This window comes from Lissotriton vulgaris, chromosome 2_1 (genome assembly GCF_964263255.1).
Source record: "Lissotriton vulgaris chromosome 2_1, aLisVul1.2, whole genome shotgun sequence".
NCBI classification, from domain to species: domain Eukaryota; kingdom Metazoa; phylum Chordata; class Amphibia; order Caudata; family Salamandridae; genus Lissotriton; species Lissotriton vulgaris.
Window position 1 is genome coordinate 1,242,207,905 of NC_141687.1, and position 21,013 is coordinate 1,242,228,917.

Genomic DNA, 21,013 nt, shown 5'->3' on the forward strand with positions numbered 1-21,013 from the left:
TCCTGACCCTCCCATAGGTGAGTCCCCAGTGTTTGTCCCACCCATTCCTTGGGTATAAAGTAGGAACCTCTGACTACAGGACTTTAGACTTTACCTGGAATAAACTCTGCTACAGAAACCAAGTACTTCGATGATCTGCGCGATACTGGATGACTGAAGAATCTCCCTTGGAGTAAAAGAGTTACTCCCCTGCTAAGCAGGCACCTAAACGCATCTGACCGGTTTGCATCTATGAAGCTCCTGAGGACTCTGAAGATTTCTGCAACACAGGAGGTGGAATCCCATGATCTCTGAGATTGATTTGCGCTCCCAGCTATTCTGAGGCCCGTATCCCTTATGGGGACCATGCAAGCCGAACCCCTGTGCACCATGTACTTTTGCAGCAGCATATGCTTTCTGGTGACCTCTGAGGCTCTGCTTTGAAATACTTGTAGTCCTGACCCCGTTCAGGTTTTCCACAGAAGATTTCCATCCTACAGTCCACAAGTGTTCCGTGGGCTGGTATTTTGTGATTCCTCTCGAGGTCCCTCTGCGATCCCTGGTCCATTGACCTGTGGGTCCCTGTGAAGGTAACTTTAACTTCTGTGAGCTTTCCTGGTTGATCCCTACATGTCCTGACTCTCCATTGCTTGGAGAGTCCCCAGGACCTTGCTGATGCTCACTGAACCCGATTTCCTCTGACTGCGTGGGTTGCAGTTGCCAAGGCTTCTTGGTGTTCCATCCAGACACTGACCCCCCAGCACTCTACATCCTTCATGTGACAGCTCACTTCCGGACTTTGGTCATCTTCAATGTCTCCTGGTCCCCGTGACTGCAGTGTCAAGCATCGCGACATCTCACCTGAAGCACCTGACATCGGTGAGCATTCATCTACCAAGCCCCTGGTCACCCTGAAGTGACCTAGACTCTGTCCCCTCTACTTTCAGGTTCTTCTCATCTCTGATCCAGGCTTGATCACACCAGACACTTTTCCTCTTCACAGCAGCAGCACTTTGCAGCATCACTCCATTGAAAATGACGAAGATTCCCAACACCAGTTGAAAACTATGCACCCGGCTTCCCTGGGTTAGGTAACACGAGTACTCCAGTGCTCACATGGGTGCTGGCCTTAGAACCTTCCATGGTTGAAAGGGTTTGCTCAAAGTCCTCTCCCAAGTGTCCTTAATCTTTAAATTTCCAACCGCGACTTTCCTATAGAGTTGTATGGAGCTCGCGGCTATGTTCTCACACGTCCCCTGTTGGTCCCCTGTGTCACTACCTTGGGTGGTTCCTTGTGGTCCCAGTGATTCTACGTGCTCTAGGCACTGTGTGTAGTCAAGTCGTAGTTGTTATACCACCTCCTCAGTATATGGTTCGGTCTCTCCCTGGAGCCCACTGTGCATTGTGCTATTTACTGTCGTTCTAGTACTGTAATATTGTGTGCCTTGTTTTTTAATCTCATAAAGAGGTTAGTAGAGAGTGTTTAGTAATAAATACATATATTTTATATATAAATTGTGTGGTTCTCTTTTTATTTGGTCATTTAGGAGGGTATAATCTGGTAAACCAAGCAGCTTTACATTCATTCGAGACTTATCCTGAAGACTGCTCTCCATAGCTCCACTAGGATAGCTTTAAAAAAAGGTTGTCTTTAACCTAATCATCAATAAGGGTCATGTGGACTGGTGCAAGGTGCCCACTATAAATAGTGGACTGCATATACCAGGCCATTTCTCACATTGGTGTGCAGCGGTTGGGATTCAAGCTTGCTCTTGTTTTACCAGATAATCTCATTGAGTGACTAACTGAAAACCACTAAAGGTACTTAGGTACATATAAATCTAGATTGGAATAAAGTACGTTCTACTGAACTTAGAGTTGGGTCAGTTAAGGGTCTAGCACACCCTTTCTCCAACTCAAGAGAGTATAGTAGCTCCCACTAGGTTAGGTAGGTGCCCACATCATATAACACTAGTATGTCTTCTAGGCCAGAAGCCAGTGGGCCTCTGCCAACTAAGTATGACAATCTCACATTCCAAGAATTGAGAACTATGTGTACATCTAGGAAGCTGAAGACAGAGGGCCACCCAGGTACTCAACTCCTCATAGAGGCTTTGCTTTTAGATGACCTCAGAAAGACTCCAGGGTCTGATGAGGCAGGCAAGTTGGGTGGGGCAGCAGAGGATGAAAGGCCAGGAAGTTAACACTTCTTTGACATGTCATCCAATGCTGACCAGGAGGATCAAGCTGCTTCTAACCTGGATACTCCAATTCTTCCTGTGGATGGGGGAGAAGGCCCCAGTGGTCCTCTCTTCACTCCTCCAGGAAGAGTTGGCAGTTTACCAAGAAGATCAAGATCTCCATCTCAGGAATCTGATCATTATGGTACTGGACCTCAGCTTCTCACAGGAGAGAATCCTCCTATGATAAGAAGTGCACACTGCTTGAGTTTGAAAAAGCTAAGCTTGGGATCAATAGAGAGCAGTTGGCCTTAGACAGGGAATCCCTAGAGCTCCTGTGAGCTTCCAGAAGGCTCGGACTAGAGCCCTATGGCGGCAGCAACAGTGTCCCTAGAGGTACAGAACATACTCATGACCATAGGAACCTGAACAAGATTGTCCCTCCCTACTAGAGTGGGGATGACACCCACAAATGAATAACTGCACTGGAGAGGGCCTGTAAAGTACAAAGGGTCCCTCAAGAGAAGTGGGCAGCACCCTTGTGGCACTCCTTTGCAGACAAAGGTAGAGACAAGTACCTCACTGCTAGAGAAGAGGATGCTGATAATTACAGTCTTGAAGAGTGCTCTGATTGAGGGGGTTGGCTTAACCACTGAACAATACAGGATTAAATTCAGAGATACCATAAAGGCACTGATTCAAGACTGGGTTGACTTTGTAGATTGTACTTCTAGGGCCCTGGAAGGCTTGTTACGTGGCAGTACAGTGTGTGATTTCAAAGGATTGTACAGTTTAATTATGAGGGAGCAGATCCTTAATAATTGTCAGAATTGGTTGTTGCATCAGTACCTGGCAGACTCTTATCTGACCTCTACCCAAGAATTGGCTCAGAAGGCAGACAAATGGGTCAGAACCAGGGTGGGTAAGAAGGTTCAGAACCAAGGTGGTTACTCCAGGAAGCAAGATTCAAAATCCTAAGACACGGGTGGGGATAAGGGTAAAGACCAGAAGTCTTCTCAAGGGACCCAAAACTCCTCTACTGGTGGGGAGTCACAATCCAACAAGGAAAAAGGCAAGAAGAAACCATGGTGTCAAATCTGTAAACAGAAGACCCTGTGGACAAGTGATTGCAACAAGTCCAATGACTCGACTTCAACCACTACTGCCCCTAAGGCAACTGTTCGCTAATCAGCCGTCATCAGCCAGGCTAGCTTGAATCCAGTGGCAAAGTGAGCAAGGGACCCACGTCTGGGCATACCCTGCCAACTTAGGACGAACAAAGCAAAACCAAAGGGGATGATGGATGGAGCGCTTGAGCAAATCAAACACTCACCCCCAGTCAACTGATATGGCTTTTATCCATCAACATTCTTAAGCTCACTCCACCACCCCAGTTCAGACATGGCATTATGCAAATCAGTGTGACTCTGTGCCTCATGGGAATAGTCAAGCCTGAACTGCTAAGCAATGTCTATCCTGGATCAAAAACAAGCATCCTGGGATCGGCTTCTGGCTAATCAGCCGTCATCCGCCAGGCTAGCTTGAATCCAGTGGCAAAGTGAGCAAGGGACCCATGTCTGGGCATACCCTGCTAACTTAGGACAAACAAAGCGTTACCAAAGGGGACGATGGACGGAGCACTTGAGCAATTCAAACACTCACCCCCCAGTCAACTGATCTGGGTTTAATCCATCATCATTCTTTAGCTCTCACTACCATCCCATTTCAGACATGGCCATATGCAAATCAGTCTGACCCTGTGCCTCATGGGAACAGTCCAGCCCGAACTGCCAAGCCATGTCTTCCCTTGACCGGAAACAAGCATCCTGGGACCGTTTTCTGGCTAATCAGCTGTCATCAGCCAGGCTAGCTTGAATCCAGTGGCCAAGTGAGCAAGGAACCCACGTCTGGGCATACCCTGCCAACTTAGGACGAACAAAGCGATACCAAAGGGGGATGATGGATGGAGGGCTTGAGCAAATCAAAACTCACCCCCAGTCAACTGATCTGGGTTTAATCCATCATCATTCTTTAGCTCACTCCACCGCCCCAGTTCAGACATGGCCATATGCAAATGAATTAAATTAAGAGTATTTCTATAGCGCCTAACTACACGGAGGCCTCGTAGCGCTTACGGAAAAGGAAGCAGAATCACATCAGTCTACACCGCTAGGGAAGCATTCCAAACAAGTGTGTTTTTTAAGAGCTTGCGAAAGGTCAGCAAGTTGTTGTTCCCCCGCATAGCTTGGGGAAGGGAGTTCCACAATTTAGCAGCAGTGAATGAGAAAGAGCGTCCTCCCCATCTCACCTTCCTTATTTTCTTAGTGGTAGCCAGATATAAAGAGCTAGAACGTAGAGTCCTAGGCGGCAAGTAGGGTGTTAATAATGGGTGTAAGATGGATGGGCCGGTCTTCCACATGGCTTTATGTGCCAAGCACATAGCCTTGAATTGTATCCTGGCAGCAATAGGTAGCCAGTGTAACTGTTGCAATGCTGGCCTTGCTGATTGCCGCCGTGGAACCTGCAGGAGCATCCGTGCTGCACAGTTCTGAACTACTTGTAATTTATTTATTGTGGCTTGAGGGGCTCCCAGGTACAGAATATTTCCATAGTCCAGCCGGGACAATATGAGGGCTTGGACCATTATTCTTCTAGCCTCAAATGGAAGGAGGGGAATATTTTTACGGAGCATTCTCAACAATCCATAGCAGATTGATGAGAGCATGTTGGCCTGGCGTCCAAAGTTAAGGGAGTTGTCAAGCCAGATGCCTAAGCTCTTTATTTGTGGCTTTGGAGATGGTACGGGACCTAAACATGGCAGCCACATGGGGGCCGAGACAGTGGGTGATGGATTCCCCAACAACATGATCTCTGTCTTGTCCCCGTTGAGGCAGAGGTAAGAGCGCTCCATCCATCTGGCCACTGCTTCAAGGCAAGGAGCCAAGGTGCTAGACGAACCCTTGTCGTAGTGGAGTGATACCACTAACTTGGTATCGTCTGCATAGCTGACGATCTTAATGCCAAATGGATAGATAATCCTTGCTAACGTCCTCATGTAAATATTAAAGAGCGTCAGACTTAAGGCCGAACCCTGTGGAACCCCACATCCCAGAGGTAAACTGGAGGAGGCCACATCTCCCTTGAAGACCTGGAAGTGGCGGTCGCTGACCCTGACCCTGTGCCTCATGGGAACAGTCCAGCCCGAACTGCCAAGCCATGTCTTTCCTTGACCGGAAACAAGCATCCTGGGACCGATTTCTGGTTAATCAGCCGTCATCAGCCAGGCTAGCTTGAATCCAGTGGCAAAGTGAGCAAAGGACCCACGTCTGGGCATACCCTGCCAACTTAGGACGAACAAAGCGATACCAAAGAGTATGATGAACGTAAGGCTTGAGCAAATCAAACACTCACCCCCAGTCAACTGATCTGGGTTTAATCCATCATCATTCTTTAGCTCACTCCACCATCCCAGTTCAGACATGGCCATATGCAAATCAGTCTGACCCTGTTTCTCATGGGAACAGTCCAGCCCGAACTGCCAAGCCATGTCTTCCCTGGACTGGAAACAAACATCCTGGTACCGTTTTGTGGCTAATCCGCCGTCATCAGCCAGTCCAGGCCATTCGGCCCTGGACTGTTCCCATAAAGAACGGTGATGGATTAAACCCAGATCTTTTGACTGGGTGTGAGTGTTTGATTGATTCAGATGCTCCGTCCATCACCACCCCAGTTTGTACCGGACTGTTCCCATGAGGCACAGGGTCAGACTTATTTGCATATGGCCATGTCTGAACTGGGGTGGTGGAGTGAGCTAAAGAATGATGATGGATTAAACCCAGATCAGTTGACTGGGAGTGAGTGCTTGATTTGCTCAAATGCTCCGTCCATCATCCTCTTTGGTATCGCTTTGTTCGCCGTAAGTTGGCAGGGTATGCCCAGACGTGGGTCCCTTGCTCACTTTGCCACTGGATTCAAGCTAGCCTGGCTGATGACAGCTGATTAGCCAGAAAACGGTCCCAGGATGCTTGTTTCCTGTCCAGGGAAGACATGGCTTGGCAGTTTGGGCTGGACTGTTCCCATGAGGCACAGGGTCAGACTGATTTGCATATGGCCATGTCTGAACTGGGGTGGTGGAGTGAGCTAAAGAATGATGATGGATTAAACCCAGATCAATTGACCGGGGGTGAGCGTTTGATTTGCTCAAACGCTCCATCCATCATCCCCTTTGGTATCCCAGGGACTGCAGCATGTATTATGCCACCCCTGGGAGACCATTCAAAATGATACAACAGGTCTGCTACTGCAGCCTGTGTATGGTGATGCATGCACCCCTTCCTTAGATATAGGTTCACTATATCTACCTTATATCACTGCACATATAAACCTATCAGTCATCCCTAAGGCAGGCCTTGTTAATCCTGAAGGCAGTGTGCTGGGTTTTGTGAAAGAGGGTGCCCCTCTGTAGCCTTCAGAATCTATTCTCCGGGGTTGTTCTGTGATGCAGGCAACCATACACTCTTCAGTGCATTATAACCTCGGGGTAAATGCTAACTTTAAAACAGCTGCAAGGGGGGCGTGGCTTCGAGGGCGAAGATGGCGGACGCGGCTCTGTAGAGCTCCTGCCGGCCCGATCCTTATCCGCTAATTTATCCTTGCCCTGAACCCTCTTCCTTCATCTACTGCTGTGGAGGTGATTGCTGGTGTCCGGCGGAGCACGGTGGTGTGGTTGTTGGAGCTCCGGCCCTCCGCTGGCGCGTCCGTTGGAGAGTGTGCCTGCTGGGCCTACTTGCCGCGTGGCGAGCCGGGACCTCAATTTCTGTCCCGCCCGCCGGCTAGCTCTAGACGCCGGCCGGACGTCGTGCATCTGGGCCCGCGAGGTTGGGGCGGAGTCACCGGAGGTTGAGAGACGACGCGCCCTGCTGCTGCATCCTGCGGGGTGGTGTCCCGACGAGGCGGCAGTGCAGATCCGACAATCGCCCCGTTCAGGCTACCCTAACGGACTCGAGAGGCCTGCCGAGCCGACTGGAGCAGATAGACTAGCGGCGCCATTTCGGCGGCCCCGCTCTGGGCCTGTGACTGGTGACTACTGCGCCTTGGTGGAGTGACTTTGCCTGGGTCCCGGCCTGTGTTTTGGCGGACTGGTGGCGTGTGGATACCGAGTGGCTTGGTGTGCTCCGGACACCCCGGCCAGAGCCTGATTGATAGCCATTCGCACGGGGCGACCCTGCTGCGGGTGCGTGTTGCCTGGCCGTCTCTGCTGCCGCCATGACTAGAGGCGGGGGCGGCACTGCCGCCGCTAAGACGGGACCTATTGAAAAATTCACCGGCTCTGGAGGAGGTGACGGGGCAGCCGGTGGGGGCCAGAATGCTGGACCGGACGATGCAGCGCTGCTGACAGCCATTACACAGTCCCGTGACATGCTGGATGCGAAGATCGGCGCGGTGGGTGCCGATGTGATGCTGCTGCGCCAGGACCTTCGCTATGCGGTCGCCCGCATCACTGAAACAGAAACCAGGGTCACGACGGTAGAAGGCGACGTTGGCGCCCTGAAGAAGAGGGTTGCCGACCTGGAGCAGACGCAGCGGAGCCTAGCACTTCGTGTGGAGGACGCTGAAGGGCGGGCGCGGCGGAACAACCTGCGCTTTTGTCGGCTTTCCGGAGGACTGCGAGAAGGGGCCTATGGATGCTTTCCTATCCCGGTGGCTGGAGAGCTGGCTACCTCCGGACACCCTGTCGCGCTGCTTCGTGGTGGAGCCCGCCCATCGCGCCTTGACACAGAAGCCGCCGGCTGGGGAGCGGCCTCGCCCGATCATCGCCCGGATCCTCAACTTCCATGATAGGGACGTCATTCTCCGTGAGGCACGGCTCAAAGACACTCTGCTCTATGATAACTATAAGATCATGATTTTCCCGGACTATACCAGGCTGGTCCAACAGCAGAGGCATTCCTTCCTGACAGCCAAGGCCAAGCTGCGAGGCCTGAAGATTCAATACTCGCTGCTCTACCCGGCCCGCCTCCGGGTGATCTTCAACTCTAAGACCCACTTTTTCGATACTCCGGAGGCCGTCTTCAGATGGACCGACGAGGCGGTCAGGCTTCGACCACACGTCCAGCCGGGGTTGCACTCTGGATCCTCGCGCAGCTCCTCTCAGGAACGGAGCGATCAGCTGAACAAAGGGAAGCGGCATCGAAAGTCTAGCTCAAGACGGAGGTCCTTGTCCCGAGACCCCCTTCTGGGGGACACGCAGCCTGATACCGATCACTCTGGCAAGGGCCCCTGATCATTGTCCGCTGACTATCTACTCCTTGCCTTTCATCTATGGCCGTGCACTGCGGCGGCTGCATACTGGTCGGCGGTTCTGACATGGGTTGGTGCAGTATTACCTTGTTCTTTTGCGAATGCTTGGGACTCTTGCGGACTGATGTTCTTTGTAATGCATTGCTTTTGATCGTGATATATGCTGGGGGGGGTTTGGGGCACGTTCAATGGGCTGCCTCCTCCTGTTGGGACTGGGGGGTGGTTTTGGGAGTGTGTCTGGTTGGTGGTAGGGGGGCTGTTTGGGATCCTTTGGCATGACTGGCTTTCGGCACTATGTTTTGGGCCTGAAGTACCGTATGCCGCGATAGATACTTCATTGTTTCTTGAGGTATAGGGGTGGGGGAGGGGGGAATTGGGATGTTGGGTTGCTTGTGGGGTGGGTCTGGTTACCGGGTGTTGTGGGGTTCAGGGTTCTGTTTTGTGGGGTGCACGTGGTCTTCGTGATCTTTGCAACTGGGGTGTTGGAGGCCTGGGTCAGGAGCTGGGGATTGTGGGGTTTGGCACATTGTGATAATGGCTGATGTTCCACGGATAGCGTCTTCTGGCGCTTCCATGCGTATTCTAAGCTGGAATGTTCGGGGGCTCCTGGACAAGATTAAGCAGGGGGCAGTGCTTCGCTGGGCGAAGAGGGACCTGGCGGATGTGCTCCTTCTCCAGGAAACACACATGCTGGGCACTAAGGCATTGAGTTTGCAGCGATTTGGCTTTCATCAGGTGTTCCATGCCGGGTTTACTAGGGGCTCGAGGGGGGTGGCCATTCTTATCCACAGACGGTTGGCTTACACTCACGAACGTCAGTGGCTCGATCCTCAGGGCCGCTTTGTGTTTGTACAGGGGAAGATTGGTGCGGAGCCTGTGGTGTTTGGTAGTGTGTATGCCCCTCCCCCGCTGCAGTGGACCCTTGCGGAGCAATTGTTTGCCCTATAGACTGAGCTCCCCCGCTCCTTGGCTGTAATTGGTGGCGACTGGAATGATGTGGTGGACGTGGCGTTGGACAGGCAGAGGGGGCAGGGGGTGGCGACCGTAGCCTCCCCTACACGGTTGGGGGCCATGATTGCTGGTCTTGGATGGGTGGATGTTTGGCGGCACCTGCATGCGGGGAGGCGGGAATACACGTATGTCTCGGCTGTTCATGGCTCCCTCTCGCGCCTTGATTGTGTGTTTGTACCGGGGGCCTTCCTTGATAGGGTGAAGGGGGCAGCGATCCGGCCTCGCGGGTTATCTGACCATTCCCCCGTGGCAGTCCAAATTGACCTTTGCAAGGCGCGCCAACCGTTCCGGTGGCGGATGTCTACGTGGCACCTGCAGCATCTAGATTACTCCCAGCACCTACGCGGTGCGATTGCTCGCTATTGGCAGGACAACCTTATGGGGGGGTGGACGCGGTGACGGTCTGGGAAGCTATGAAGCCCACCTTGAGGAGTATAGATATCGCTTGGTGCGCTTCTGCTCGCCGAACTCGGCAAGAAAGTATTGTTACCGCTGCGGCGCGGGTGGAGGAGCTGGAGGCGCAACACAGGGAGGTAGCCGATGATATCACGCTGCGGCTGCTTCTACAGGCACAGCAGTCTTACTCCTCGGTCTTATTGGATGAGGCTCGCCAGGCGTGGTTGGCTACGCGTAGTAGAGTGTACCAGTGGGGCGACAAGTCTTGCACCATGCTCCACAGGCTTTGTCAACAGACTTTGCAGCCACTTACTCTGCCGGGGCTTGTTGACGACGCCGGGGTGGCAATAATGGACCCTGCGATTCTTGCAGCAAGCTTTGCGCGCTATTATGGGCGTCAGTATGCCTCTCTGGAGAGTCTCTCTCCCGACAGCATCGAGGGTTACCTCGCGGCAGTCCCTCCGCTTGCTGTCTCCGATGAAGTGCGTGATGCTTTGGATCTTCCCCTGACGGCTGAGGAGTTGGGCGACGCACTGGGTCAACTCAATGTGGGTAAAGCACCGGGGCCGAGCGGGTTCCCCAGCGAATTCTATAGGAAATTTTATCTGCAGCTCGGGCCGCATTACAAACGGGCCTTAGAGCAGACACGGGAGCGTGGCAGCCTCCCCCCGGACTGGCGCCATGCCGAAATCGTGGTATTCCAGAAGCCGGGTAGACCCCCTGATCGCCATGAGTCTTATCGTCCCATATCCCTCATTAATTTTGAAGCCAAGCTCCTGGCCAAGGCGCTCGCGAACCGCCTGCTTCCACACATTTCGGCCCTCGTCCACCCGGATCAGACGGGCTTTATGCCGCGCCGGGCAACGAGGCACAACATTCGGCGGGCGCAGGCTGCGATCGACGCGATTGGGTCTTCAGGAGATCAGGTGGCGCTTCTGCTGGCAGATATTGACAGTGCCTTCGATTCGGTCAGCTGGACCTTTCTCTTTGCTCTTCTGCCGCTGCTGAACCTGGGCCCGGTCTTCGTCTCCTATGTAAAGTTGCTTTATACGGATGTCACTGCCTCGGTGCGTGTCTCTGGGGCAATTTCCGCTCAGTTTCCTGTGACCAGGGGCACTCGTCAAGGGTGTCCACTCTCCCCATACCTGTTCGCGCTAGCTATGGAGCCACTGGCCGCCCGGGTGCGCCGTGATGTGCTTTATCGAGGCTTCGTATGGGGAGCGGATCACTCGGATCGCATAGCTCTGTATGCCGATTACTTGCTTTTTTTCATGACTGACTTACAGCGTACGGGCCCTCGTATCCTTGAATTAATGCAAGAGTTTGGTCAGGCGTCGGGCTCTTCCTTAACCCGCGCAAGTCGACTCTCTGGGTGTTGGGGGGTGACACGGTGAACTGTCCTTGGGCTGCGTCCCTTCAGGTGGCTGTAGATGGCGTGAAGTACTTGGGCGTTTTCCTCTCTGCCTCGGCCTCGGTGGCGTGGGATCGGAACGTCCAGCCGGTGTGGGATCGGGTCCAGATGGATGTCAAGACGTGGACGCGTATGCCTCTTAATATTTATGGCCGGTCGGCCATCTTCAAGATGGTGGCCCTGCCTCGGCTTCTCTACCAGCTGCAGAACCATCCATTTAAGATCGACCCGCAGTGGTTCCGCAGTGTTAACTCTGTGCTGGGCCGGTTTCTGTGGGCCGGGGTTGCCTCCAGGGTGGCGCTGCGCACGTGCTTTCTTTCTACATACTGCGGCGGCTTAGCGTCCGCGGATATACTGTCTTATTATCAGGCCTCCCATCTCCTTGTGCTTAACGAGTGGTGGTATGGGACCGTAGTGATCCGGCCTATGCTCTGGAGCATTCTCTAATGGGTGGTGCCTCCCTCCACACCTTGCTGTACTCGGACAGGTGGAGGCGACTGCTGCCGCAGGTCACCCAGGTGGTCTTCACGGTCTGGCGACAGGCCCTGCACCGTATGGGTTGGTGGGGTAGACTGACAGCCGAGACTTCGTTGTGGCGTAATGGCCTGCTTCCAGCGCTGGCGTCTCTGTCCGGGTTTGGCGGCTGGGACGCGATCGGGATCTCATCCCTCGGCCATGTCCTTACTGGCACTACGCTTAAGCCCTTTCAGGACCTTAGTTCCGAATTTAGCATGCCCAGGTCCCAATTCTTCCGGTACCTTCAGTTCCGCCACGCCCTTGCCCCTAGCCTAGTGGGTTTGGAGGAACTGCCCGACTTTAGTCCCATTGAGGCAAAACTTTTTATGGGAGACCTGGGTGACAAGAAGATCTCTCAGATTTACCGCTCCCTGGTTACACATTGTTCCCCTTCCCTCTCGACATTGCAGGCCTCCTGGGAGACTGATGTTGGCCCCTTGGATGATGATGACTGGCGTGAGGCCCTTGAATCTCCCCGTGGTGCTGCTATAGCCATCCGTCTTCGCTTTATCCAATTTAAATATCTTCACAGGGCATACTATACTAGGGACCGTCTGTGGCGAGCGGGTCTTATAGCCGCTCCGGAGTGTCTGAGGTGCGGTGCTGAAAGGGGGACACTTTTCCATACCGTGTGGTCCTGTGAGAGACTGACTAGATTCTGGGCTGGGGTTTGGGACTGCCTGTCAGAGGTGTTGGGGTGGGACTTGCCCCGTACCCCTAGGCTGGGCCTTCTTCATGTCCTAGAATACGTTGGGGGCAACATTTACAAACGTCACCTGTTGCTGCTGGGGCTGGTGGTGGCCAAGCGGGATCTGGCCCAGGCCTGGAAGAGTGAACGTGCCCCCCCGCTTGGTGCTTGGAAGGCAGGATTGGACTTTTTCATGGGCCTGGAGCAGCCTATATTTGAAGCCCGGGGGTGTCCCCGCAAACATTACAAAATCTGGAAACGGTGGGCGGACTATAGGGGCCTGGCCCTTGACCCCCCCGACGGACATTGACGATGTGCTGCCTCCAGATGTAGATCCTGTACCCTAGGCTGCTGGCCGACACCGCCTTTGCTTTTCATCTCATGTTGTTAAGCTGTGATCACGTGCACTGGGTTTGGGTGGGATAAGGGGTGGGTAGTTGGGACCGGGGTTGGAGGGTGTTCTTGGGGATGGGTGGGATGGGGGAGGTTTGGGGTATGTCATTCTAAAACTCTGGGTTCAATGCTGTGCCTTTACATATGTGTCATTGACAGTCTCCTCCTGACTATGGAGGGCTGTACCGAATCTTGCTTGAACTCTTAATAAAAACGGTTTTGAAAAAAAAAAACAGCTGCAAGAATCATGTAGTGTTTGGTGTCAAATACCTTGGAATCATACCTCCACACCAGTAACTGGTGTGGGAGTTATGATGCCACCCTCCTAGAGGGAGAAATATGACAACACCGGTACAACTGATACCAGCTTTCTCGACCCTGGCATCACAAGATGGATGCTGCCAGCCACAGACACAAGTCTGCCCTCCTGCTGCTGGACAAAACTCCTACAGGGGAAGGCTTGACAATAGGTTTCCTGTCATGGGGAGGTGTAACCACCTCCCATACAGGCTTTAGTGTATTGGGGTTCGGTGGGTGCACTCTCAGCGTGCTTTGATGTCTGCACTGGGGCACATTTGGTTTCCCTGTGCATTGTTCAGCTCAAACCGGTTGCAGGAGCCATTTGCTCCTGCTCTTGCACGAAACTGGGCAAGGGATATGGGTGTAGCCACCCCTGTGTCCTGACCCTCACATAGGTGGGTCCCCAGAGTTTGTCCCACCCCTTCCTTCGGTATAAAGTAGGAACCCCTAACTACAGGACTTAGATTTTACCTGGACTAAACTCTGCTACAGAAACCAAGTACTTTGACGATCTGTATGACGCTGGACGACTGAAGAATCTTCATTTGAGTAAAGGACTTACTCACCTGCTAAGCAGGCACCTAAACGCATCTGTCAAGTTTGCATCTAAGAAGCTCCTGAGGACTCCAAAGAGTTCTGCAACACAGGAGGTGGGTTCCCTTGATCTCTGAGGATGATCTGCTCTCTCAGCAATTCCGAGGCCCATATCCCGCGTGGGGACCGTGCAACTAGAACCCATGTGCACCATGTACTTTTGCAGCAGCATATGCTTTCGGGCAACCTCTGAGGCTGTGCATTGGCCGACTTGTAGTACTGACCCTGTGCAGTGTTTCCACCAAAGATTTCCAGCCTACAGTCCACGAGTGTTCCATGGGCTGGTATTTTGTGATTCCTCTCGAGGTTCCTCTGCGATCCCTGGTCCATTGGCCTGTGGGTCCCTGTGAAAATACCTTTAACTTTCTGTGGGCTTTCCTGGTTGCTCCAGATGTGCCCTGACTCTCCATTGCTTGGGGAGTCCCCAGGACCTTGCTGATCCTCACCGAATCTGATTTCCTCTGACTGCGTGGGTTGAGTTGCCAAGGCTTGTTGGAGTTCCATCCGGACACTGACCCCCCAGCACTCTATATCCTTCATGGGACAGCTTACCTCCGGGCTTTGGTCATCCTCAACGTCTCCTGGTCCCCGTGGCTGCAGTGTCAAGCATTGCATCATCTCACCTGAAGCACCTGACATTGGTGGGCATTCGTCTACCAAGCCCCTGGTCACCCTGAAGTAACCCAGACTCTGTCCCCTCTGCTTTCAGGTTCTTCTCATTTCCGATCCAGGCTTGATCACACTGGACACTTTTCCTCTTCACGGGCAGCAGCACTTTGCAGCATCACGCCATTGAAAACGACGAAGATTCCTGACACCATTTGACACCTATGCACCCGGCTTACCTGGGTTAGGTAACACGAGAACTCCGGTGCTCACATGGGTGCTGGCCTTAGAACCTTCTATGTTTGAAAGGGTTTGCTCAAAGTCCTCTCCTAAGTCTCCTTAATCTTTAAAATTCCAACTACGACTTTCCCATAGAGTTGTACGGAGCTCGCTGCTGTGTTCTCACACTACACACGTCCCCCGTGGGTCCCCTGTGTCACTACCTTGGGTGGTTCCTTGGGGTCCCAGCGATTCTACGTGCTCTAGGCACTGTGTCTAGTAAAGTCATGGTTGTTATACCACTTTCTTAGTATATGGTTCGGTCTCTCCCTTGAGCCCGCTGTGTATTGTGCTATATACTGTCATTCTAGTACTGTAATATTGTGTGCCCTGTTCTCTAATCTCATAAAGAGGTTAGTAGAGAGTGTTTAGTGATAAATACATATATTTATATATACCTTGTGTGGTTCTCCTTTCATTTGGTGTTTCAGGAGTGTATAATCTGGTAAACCAAGCTGCTTTACATTCCTTCGAGACTTAGCCTGAAGGCTGCTCGCCACAGCTACCACTAGGATAGCTTTCCATAAAGGTGGCCTTCAATCTAATCATCAATACGGGTCATTTGGACTGGTGCAAGGTGCCCACTATAACTAGTGAACAGCATATACCAGACCAACTTCTCACAGCGATGAAGCCCACAAGGACAGTAGAGGTAGCAGAACATATTCAACAAGGGAGAGAGAGGCAATGACTGAAGTGTGATGAAATGGTCTAGATCTCTTAAAAAAAACCATGGTGACTACAAATTGCCCTTACAGAGAACATCTAGCAACTAACTATCTCCATGTATTGGTCTGGTTTACATCTGCTACAATAATGTTCTCCATAAAGTACATGCTCCATGTAGGAGAGTAGGGTCTGCTATCCTATGGTCACCCCAATTTTTGCTTTTTGCTTCACTGGTTTTCGACTTACTGAGGCTGTGGGCCTGCTAATCAGACCCCCAGTCTGCTGTTCTCTCTCTAAATTCACATACATGTACTATAGGTACATAACCCAATTGGAAATGGACTCCTTGTCAGCCCCTGTACCATGCACTATAGGTGCTCAGTGCATAGGTGCCACCAAGGCCTACCAGGGGCTGCAGCATAGCTTTTGCCACCCCTGGCTGGTTCTTAAATTGACACAACTGGCTGATCACTCAGCTGGGGCAAGTGAGTGTAATCACCCCTTGATTAGATATAGTATACCTATATCTAAACCTATATCTGGACACATATAAACCTGTGAGCCACTCCTATGGAAGGCCTTATCAATCCTGGAGGCAGAGTACGTGGTTTAATGTGAGATGGTGCTCTAGCATGAGCTGAGCCTGTCTGCAGCTGTCGGGAACAACTCCCTAAGCTGTTCCGGGATAATGCCATACCATATACTATTAAGTGCATTATAATCCTCGCGGTTATATAGCAACTTTGGTTTGGCATTATCAAAACATGTCAAGTAAGGTGTCATACGATTTGGAATACTATTCCCTCAACAGTCCTGTCGACGGGGATAGCATTCCGCCCCTCTAGAGGGAGAAGACATGTTACTTTACTGAAACGCGGTTGATTTTTAAAAGAGCCTCAGATCCACAAAATGGATACTTCTGCCACAGACACAAGTCTGACCTCCTGCTGCTGACCGAAACTCAGCAGAGGAGGCCTGGACAAAGGCTTTCCTGTCGCAGGGAGGTGTTACACCTCCCCAGACAGGAGATAGTGGATTGTAGAATGGGAGGTTTGAAAGAAACCAGACACTGCCTGGGGAGCACCGGCTGCCCCTTGCATAATCCGGCCAAACCGGTTCTGGGGCACACCAGCCCCAGTCCCAGTGCGGCCTGGATCAAAGGGAAAGGGGTGTATCCACCCCCTTCCTGAGTCCCACCCATAGGAGGGGACCTAGCAGGTAATCCAGCCCCCTAGATTGGTATAATAATGGGAGCAGTGCCAACGCACTCAGATTATCCTGATGACACATTTGAAACAAAACTCTGGACCCTTCGACATCCTACTCGACGTAGAAGACTGAAGAATCTCCCTTGTCGTCAAGGAGTGACCACCCTGTGCAAACAGGCACCATCCAGCACCTCGACGTCTGCTTTGTTGCAGTTCCCGCCGGAACTCGAGCAACAGAGATCAACAAGATCAAGCTTGCCTACCTTCTTACAGCCCGATCCACAGTCCCTGCAGAGCTGAGATCCGTGGAGTCGACCGGAAACATGGGGCACGCCATCTTGAAAAGACCATGAGACGCTGACCGTGCAGCTCACGTGTGACCCTCGAAGCTGTACACCGGGGTTTGAGAAGCCCTAGCCCTGAGCCACTTTAGCACCGAAGCTCACCCCTTTACACTCGACGAGTGCTGCGTGGGGCCCTTCTGCTTTCTTTGGCTTAACGCGTTGGCCGGGTCACTTGCCAGCTGGCTTGTGGCTCCTGTGCAGACGAAAACTGAAATACGACTTGTGATTTTGGTTGCTCCAGACTTGCACCCGCTCCTCTGAAAAGGAGCACCCGCTCTGATCCTCCTGGTCCGAGTGAGAAGCAATCTTCTAATCCTGCGTGGATTGCTCTTGCCAAGTGTTGTTTACTCCGATCTTGAAGCCAACAGTGCCGACGGTGAGAGCCTGCGTGAGACAGCTCATGACCTGCTCCTGGACATCGCAGATGCCCTAGAGCCCACGTGGCAGTGGAGAGAAGCTCCTCGACAACCACCTGATTGCGCCGCGACATTGCCTGGTTCCGTCCTGGTTCCACCCTGGTCACTGCTGAGTGACCCAGACTCTGTCCCCTCTGCTTTCAGGTACTTTACAACTCTGATCCACCCTTGGATCACACCGGACACTTCTCCTTCACATCGCATGCAGCATCTTCCGCTTCAAGCACCAACAACCTGCGTGACAAAACCCGACGCCACTTCGACCCTATGCACCCGCTTCCTGTGGGTGAGGTAACTCAGCAACGCCGGTGTTCCCACACTGGTACACAACTCTAGGGTCTGTGTCTAAAGTTTTGTCCTTCTAGTTTCAGCGGAAGTATCCTTAAACTCTATTTGTGTAACTTTTACGCACCATTAACTTTGCATTGGTGCATGCGTGTGCTTTAAGCACTGCACCCGAATCCCGCTGGCTTTTTCCGACTTCAGCATTGCTTGTCCTGACTGCTCCCAGCAATTCCCTAGGCCCTAGGCCTAACCACTGTTCGATTGGTATCTCTTATACCACTTTCTTAATATATGGTTTGAGTGGCCACCCGCCCTCATCCATAATTGTGCAACTTTCATATGTTATACTGTGCTTTTGTTTAAACGCTTGTGCCCCTTTGCTCATAAAGAGTACTGGGGATTATTTTAGTAATAAACACATATATTTTTATAATATATACTTGTGTGGTGTCCTTTAATTTGATATTACAGGATTGTGATTGGAAAAGCAGCTCGCTTAACACGACCTCTTGAGTTCAGCCTTTAAGGCTGCTTAGTCCATGCTACCACTAGGATAGCTTGTCTATGAGGTTGACTTACAACCAGACACCATAAGGGATTGTTTGGACTGATACAGGGTGGTTCCAGAATTGGAAACATCATATATCAGGCCAACGTCTCACACTCCATCATTCACATTCAGTCTTACACTAACCCCTGACAGTGCTGTCAATCTTTAACTTACTTTAACTGTAACAGTCAACATTACCCTAAAGCTAAATCTAACCCTTATACCAAAACAAACCCTAAACCCAACCCCATCATAATCATATCCTTTAACCTTTGCATAAATATTCACCAATTAACGTAACTAGAGAGAATATTACCCATTGACTTCAATGCTACAAGAATGAGATGTAGAGACTTACCTAAACCGGTCTTTTATTTTTTTGCAATTGTGAGCACATATGTATTAATTAGCATAAGATAAACTCATATTTCTAATGACTATCTAATAACATGAGTCCCTAAAATGACATTGAGTGATTTGTAAAAACTGTGTAACCAAGGAAGGGGCTAATTGATGACACAATAGCAGAAAATGCCCTACTGGCCTTGTGCCCATGGTTGCCACCTAGGCCCTTACTATAAAGACAGGTGAATCTAGCAATTTACAATGATGCTGGGGCGCCCGGGATTTCTGAGATACCAATACGACACTCTTGAGTGAAAAGTATCAAGAGATTGTGAGAGGTCTAGATCAATTCACCAAAACGGTCACTAACCTGGTAGTGAGGAAATGTTTTAAAGGAGGTCTTTAATTCTGGCTATTCCTGGGGTAGGTTCATTTGAGAGAGCTCTGCACCACATTTAAAGGGCTGCAAAGTTTTTCTTTTAATCTTGATACTTGGAGACAGAAACTAACTTCCATCTATCTTTATTGAACAAGTTTTGCATAGGTTCCACCCAGACTATTTTTTAATCCTGTTGATAAAGTGTTAGATAAAATGAAAATTGAAGAAATGTTTACTACAATAGACTCAACATCACCCAGTTGCTAGTTCACCTCTGCTTGAGACGAAGGCCCACGCACATGCAAACACATCTATGCTAAACATTTCATCATTTTACCTGCTCTCACTGGGTTCCTTCTTGTCCCGGACCCGGATCCACTTGCGAAGCAGGAATCGCTTGCGCCGAGGTGAGGCGCTGGGGGTGGAGCAGTTGGACCAGGCTGTGTCCTCGTCACTGGATGGAGTGATCTCGATGGATGGCAGCTGCAGAAACTCCATGTTGGCATTGGCTGAGGGGTCCCGGGACAGGTCTCCATTGCCCTCCTTCTCACTGCGCACATTCCGCATGCGCCTCATCTTGAAACGCCTGCGCCTTAGGGACGGGGTGGATGCGCGGGACCACGAGCGCCCACATTCCGTGGGCTCGGACACCTGTAGCGCAGGAAGCTGGAGGCTGGACGGCATGTTAGTGGCCGGCATGTCACCTGCCAGTCCGCCTGACATGCACACGAACAAAAGGCAAAATGGAGGCGCTCCTGCCAAAATCTGTCTTTGTGCAGAAGTGGCCTGTGTTGCGAAGTGACTGCGATGAAGCCAGGCCCCGTTCCGCCGATGTGAAAACTGTCACCACATGAAGATCATCTATTTTTAAAGAGTTAGTCAAACGTGACTTCCTGGGCAGGCTTGAGTTTCTTTGCATTTTGTGATCATGTTTTCTGGGAGTGGCTTCTTCTCTCCTCGAGTGGTTTTCAGGGGCATCGGTCCTCTCGTGTTCAGGGAAACCCCGGCAGTGAGAACTTTTCCATCAGAGAAGGTCGTTCACGCCTGCAAAGGGGAAAAAGTTGGATCGTGAGACCAGCTCAAAGCACGAAACGGAAGGAGGGGGGGGAATAGACAGGAAGAGAGAGGGAGAACAATGAGGATGGGAGAGCGGGATGGAGAGAGGAGGAAGAAAGAAAACGAGGGATGGAGAGAGGAGAGAAAGAGAGGGGGTATAGAAGATCTAGAGAAACGGAGAGAGGGAGGGTGGTGGAAGGAAATAGCTAGGTAGGCAGTCAGAAGGACAAAAATATATTAAACGGAAGCAGGGACGTTGAGAGAATGGAGGGACATTGGAGAGACAGAGAAAGACAAAAAGAGAAAGGCAGGGGCAGAGTGACAGGCAGCAGTACAGAGAGAGATGATTAATTAATAGCAAAAGGGACCCGGGGTATTGAGGGGATGGAGAGACGTGGTAAATGAGCAGGGAGACGGTATGGGGCAGACAGAGGGAGAGAACATCACACTCCTGAACACTAAAACGTGCCCAGCAGGACACGACAAGTAACAGAACGAGGCAGAAAGAGGGAGAGAAAGAGAGGGGCGTGGGCAGGTGATAGAAAGAGAACATGGACATCTGGGAAGGAAGAGATGAAGAGTCTACTCACATTGAGGCAAGGTTAGGGGAGGGAGAGCCTTAAAAAGGAGTGACAGAGGGAGACAGATGTAGGGGAGAACGATGCTATAGGAGAAGTGTTAGTGAGGGGTGACACAGAGTGAGAAGTGAGAGAGTGACCCAAGCGAAGAAGTAGTAGGGAGGGAGGAAGGAGAGACAGCTAGGGAAGAAGACCATGTGGTACTAGAGTAGAATTGATAGTACGGGGAGGGAAAGAGAGCGGGGGTAAAAAGTAATGAAGCAGTTTGGAGAGTACAGAGAAGAATGGGCAGGCAAAGCATAAAAGGCGGCAAGAGAGAGGATTTAGAGACTCGGGGAGGAAGAAATAGGTTGGCTAGGTGGAAGGGTTTAGAGATGAAAGGGAAGGGGGGACACACTGAGGAGAAGCAGCGATGATTTCTTAAAGTGAATGGAAGAGCACAGTGGGCGTGAGGATCCACAAACATGGGAGCTTTGGAGAGAAGGGAGAAAAACAAGCATAGGCAGAGGAGGGTGAAATACGGAGATGGT

General features: G+C 51.5%; 1 protein-coding gene across 1 annotated transcript in view; it reads right to left on the bottom strand.

Annotated features, from left to right (window-relative positions):
* The window catches only part of GRAMD1B (GRAM domain containing 1B), a 1,455,160-nt gene extending 1,435,383 nt beyond the window's left edge, over window positions 1-19,777 (bottom strand). The window contains exon 1 of the mRNA XM_086956958.1: window positions 19,187-19,777. Coding sequence (XP_086813084.1) covers window positions 19,187-19,572 — 386 coding nt within the window. The 5' untranslated portion in view covers window positions 19,573-19,777. The remainder of the gene's footprint in view (window positions 1-19,186) is intronic.
* Window positions 19,778-21,013: the final 1,236 nt, after the last annotated feature.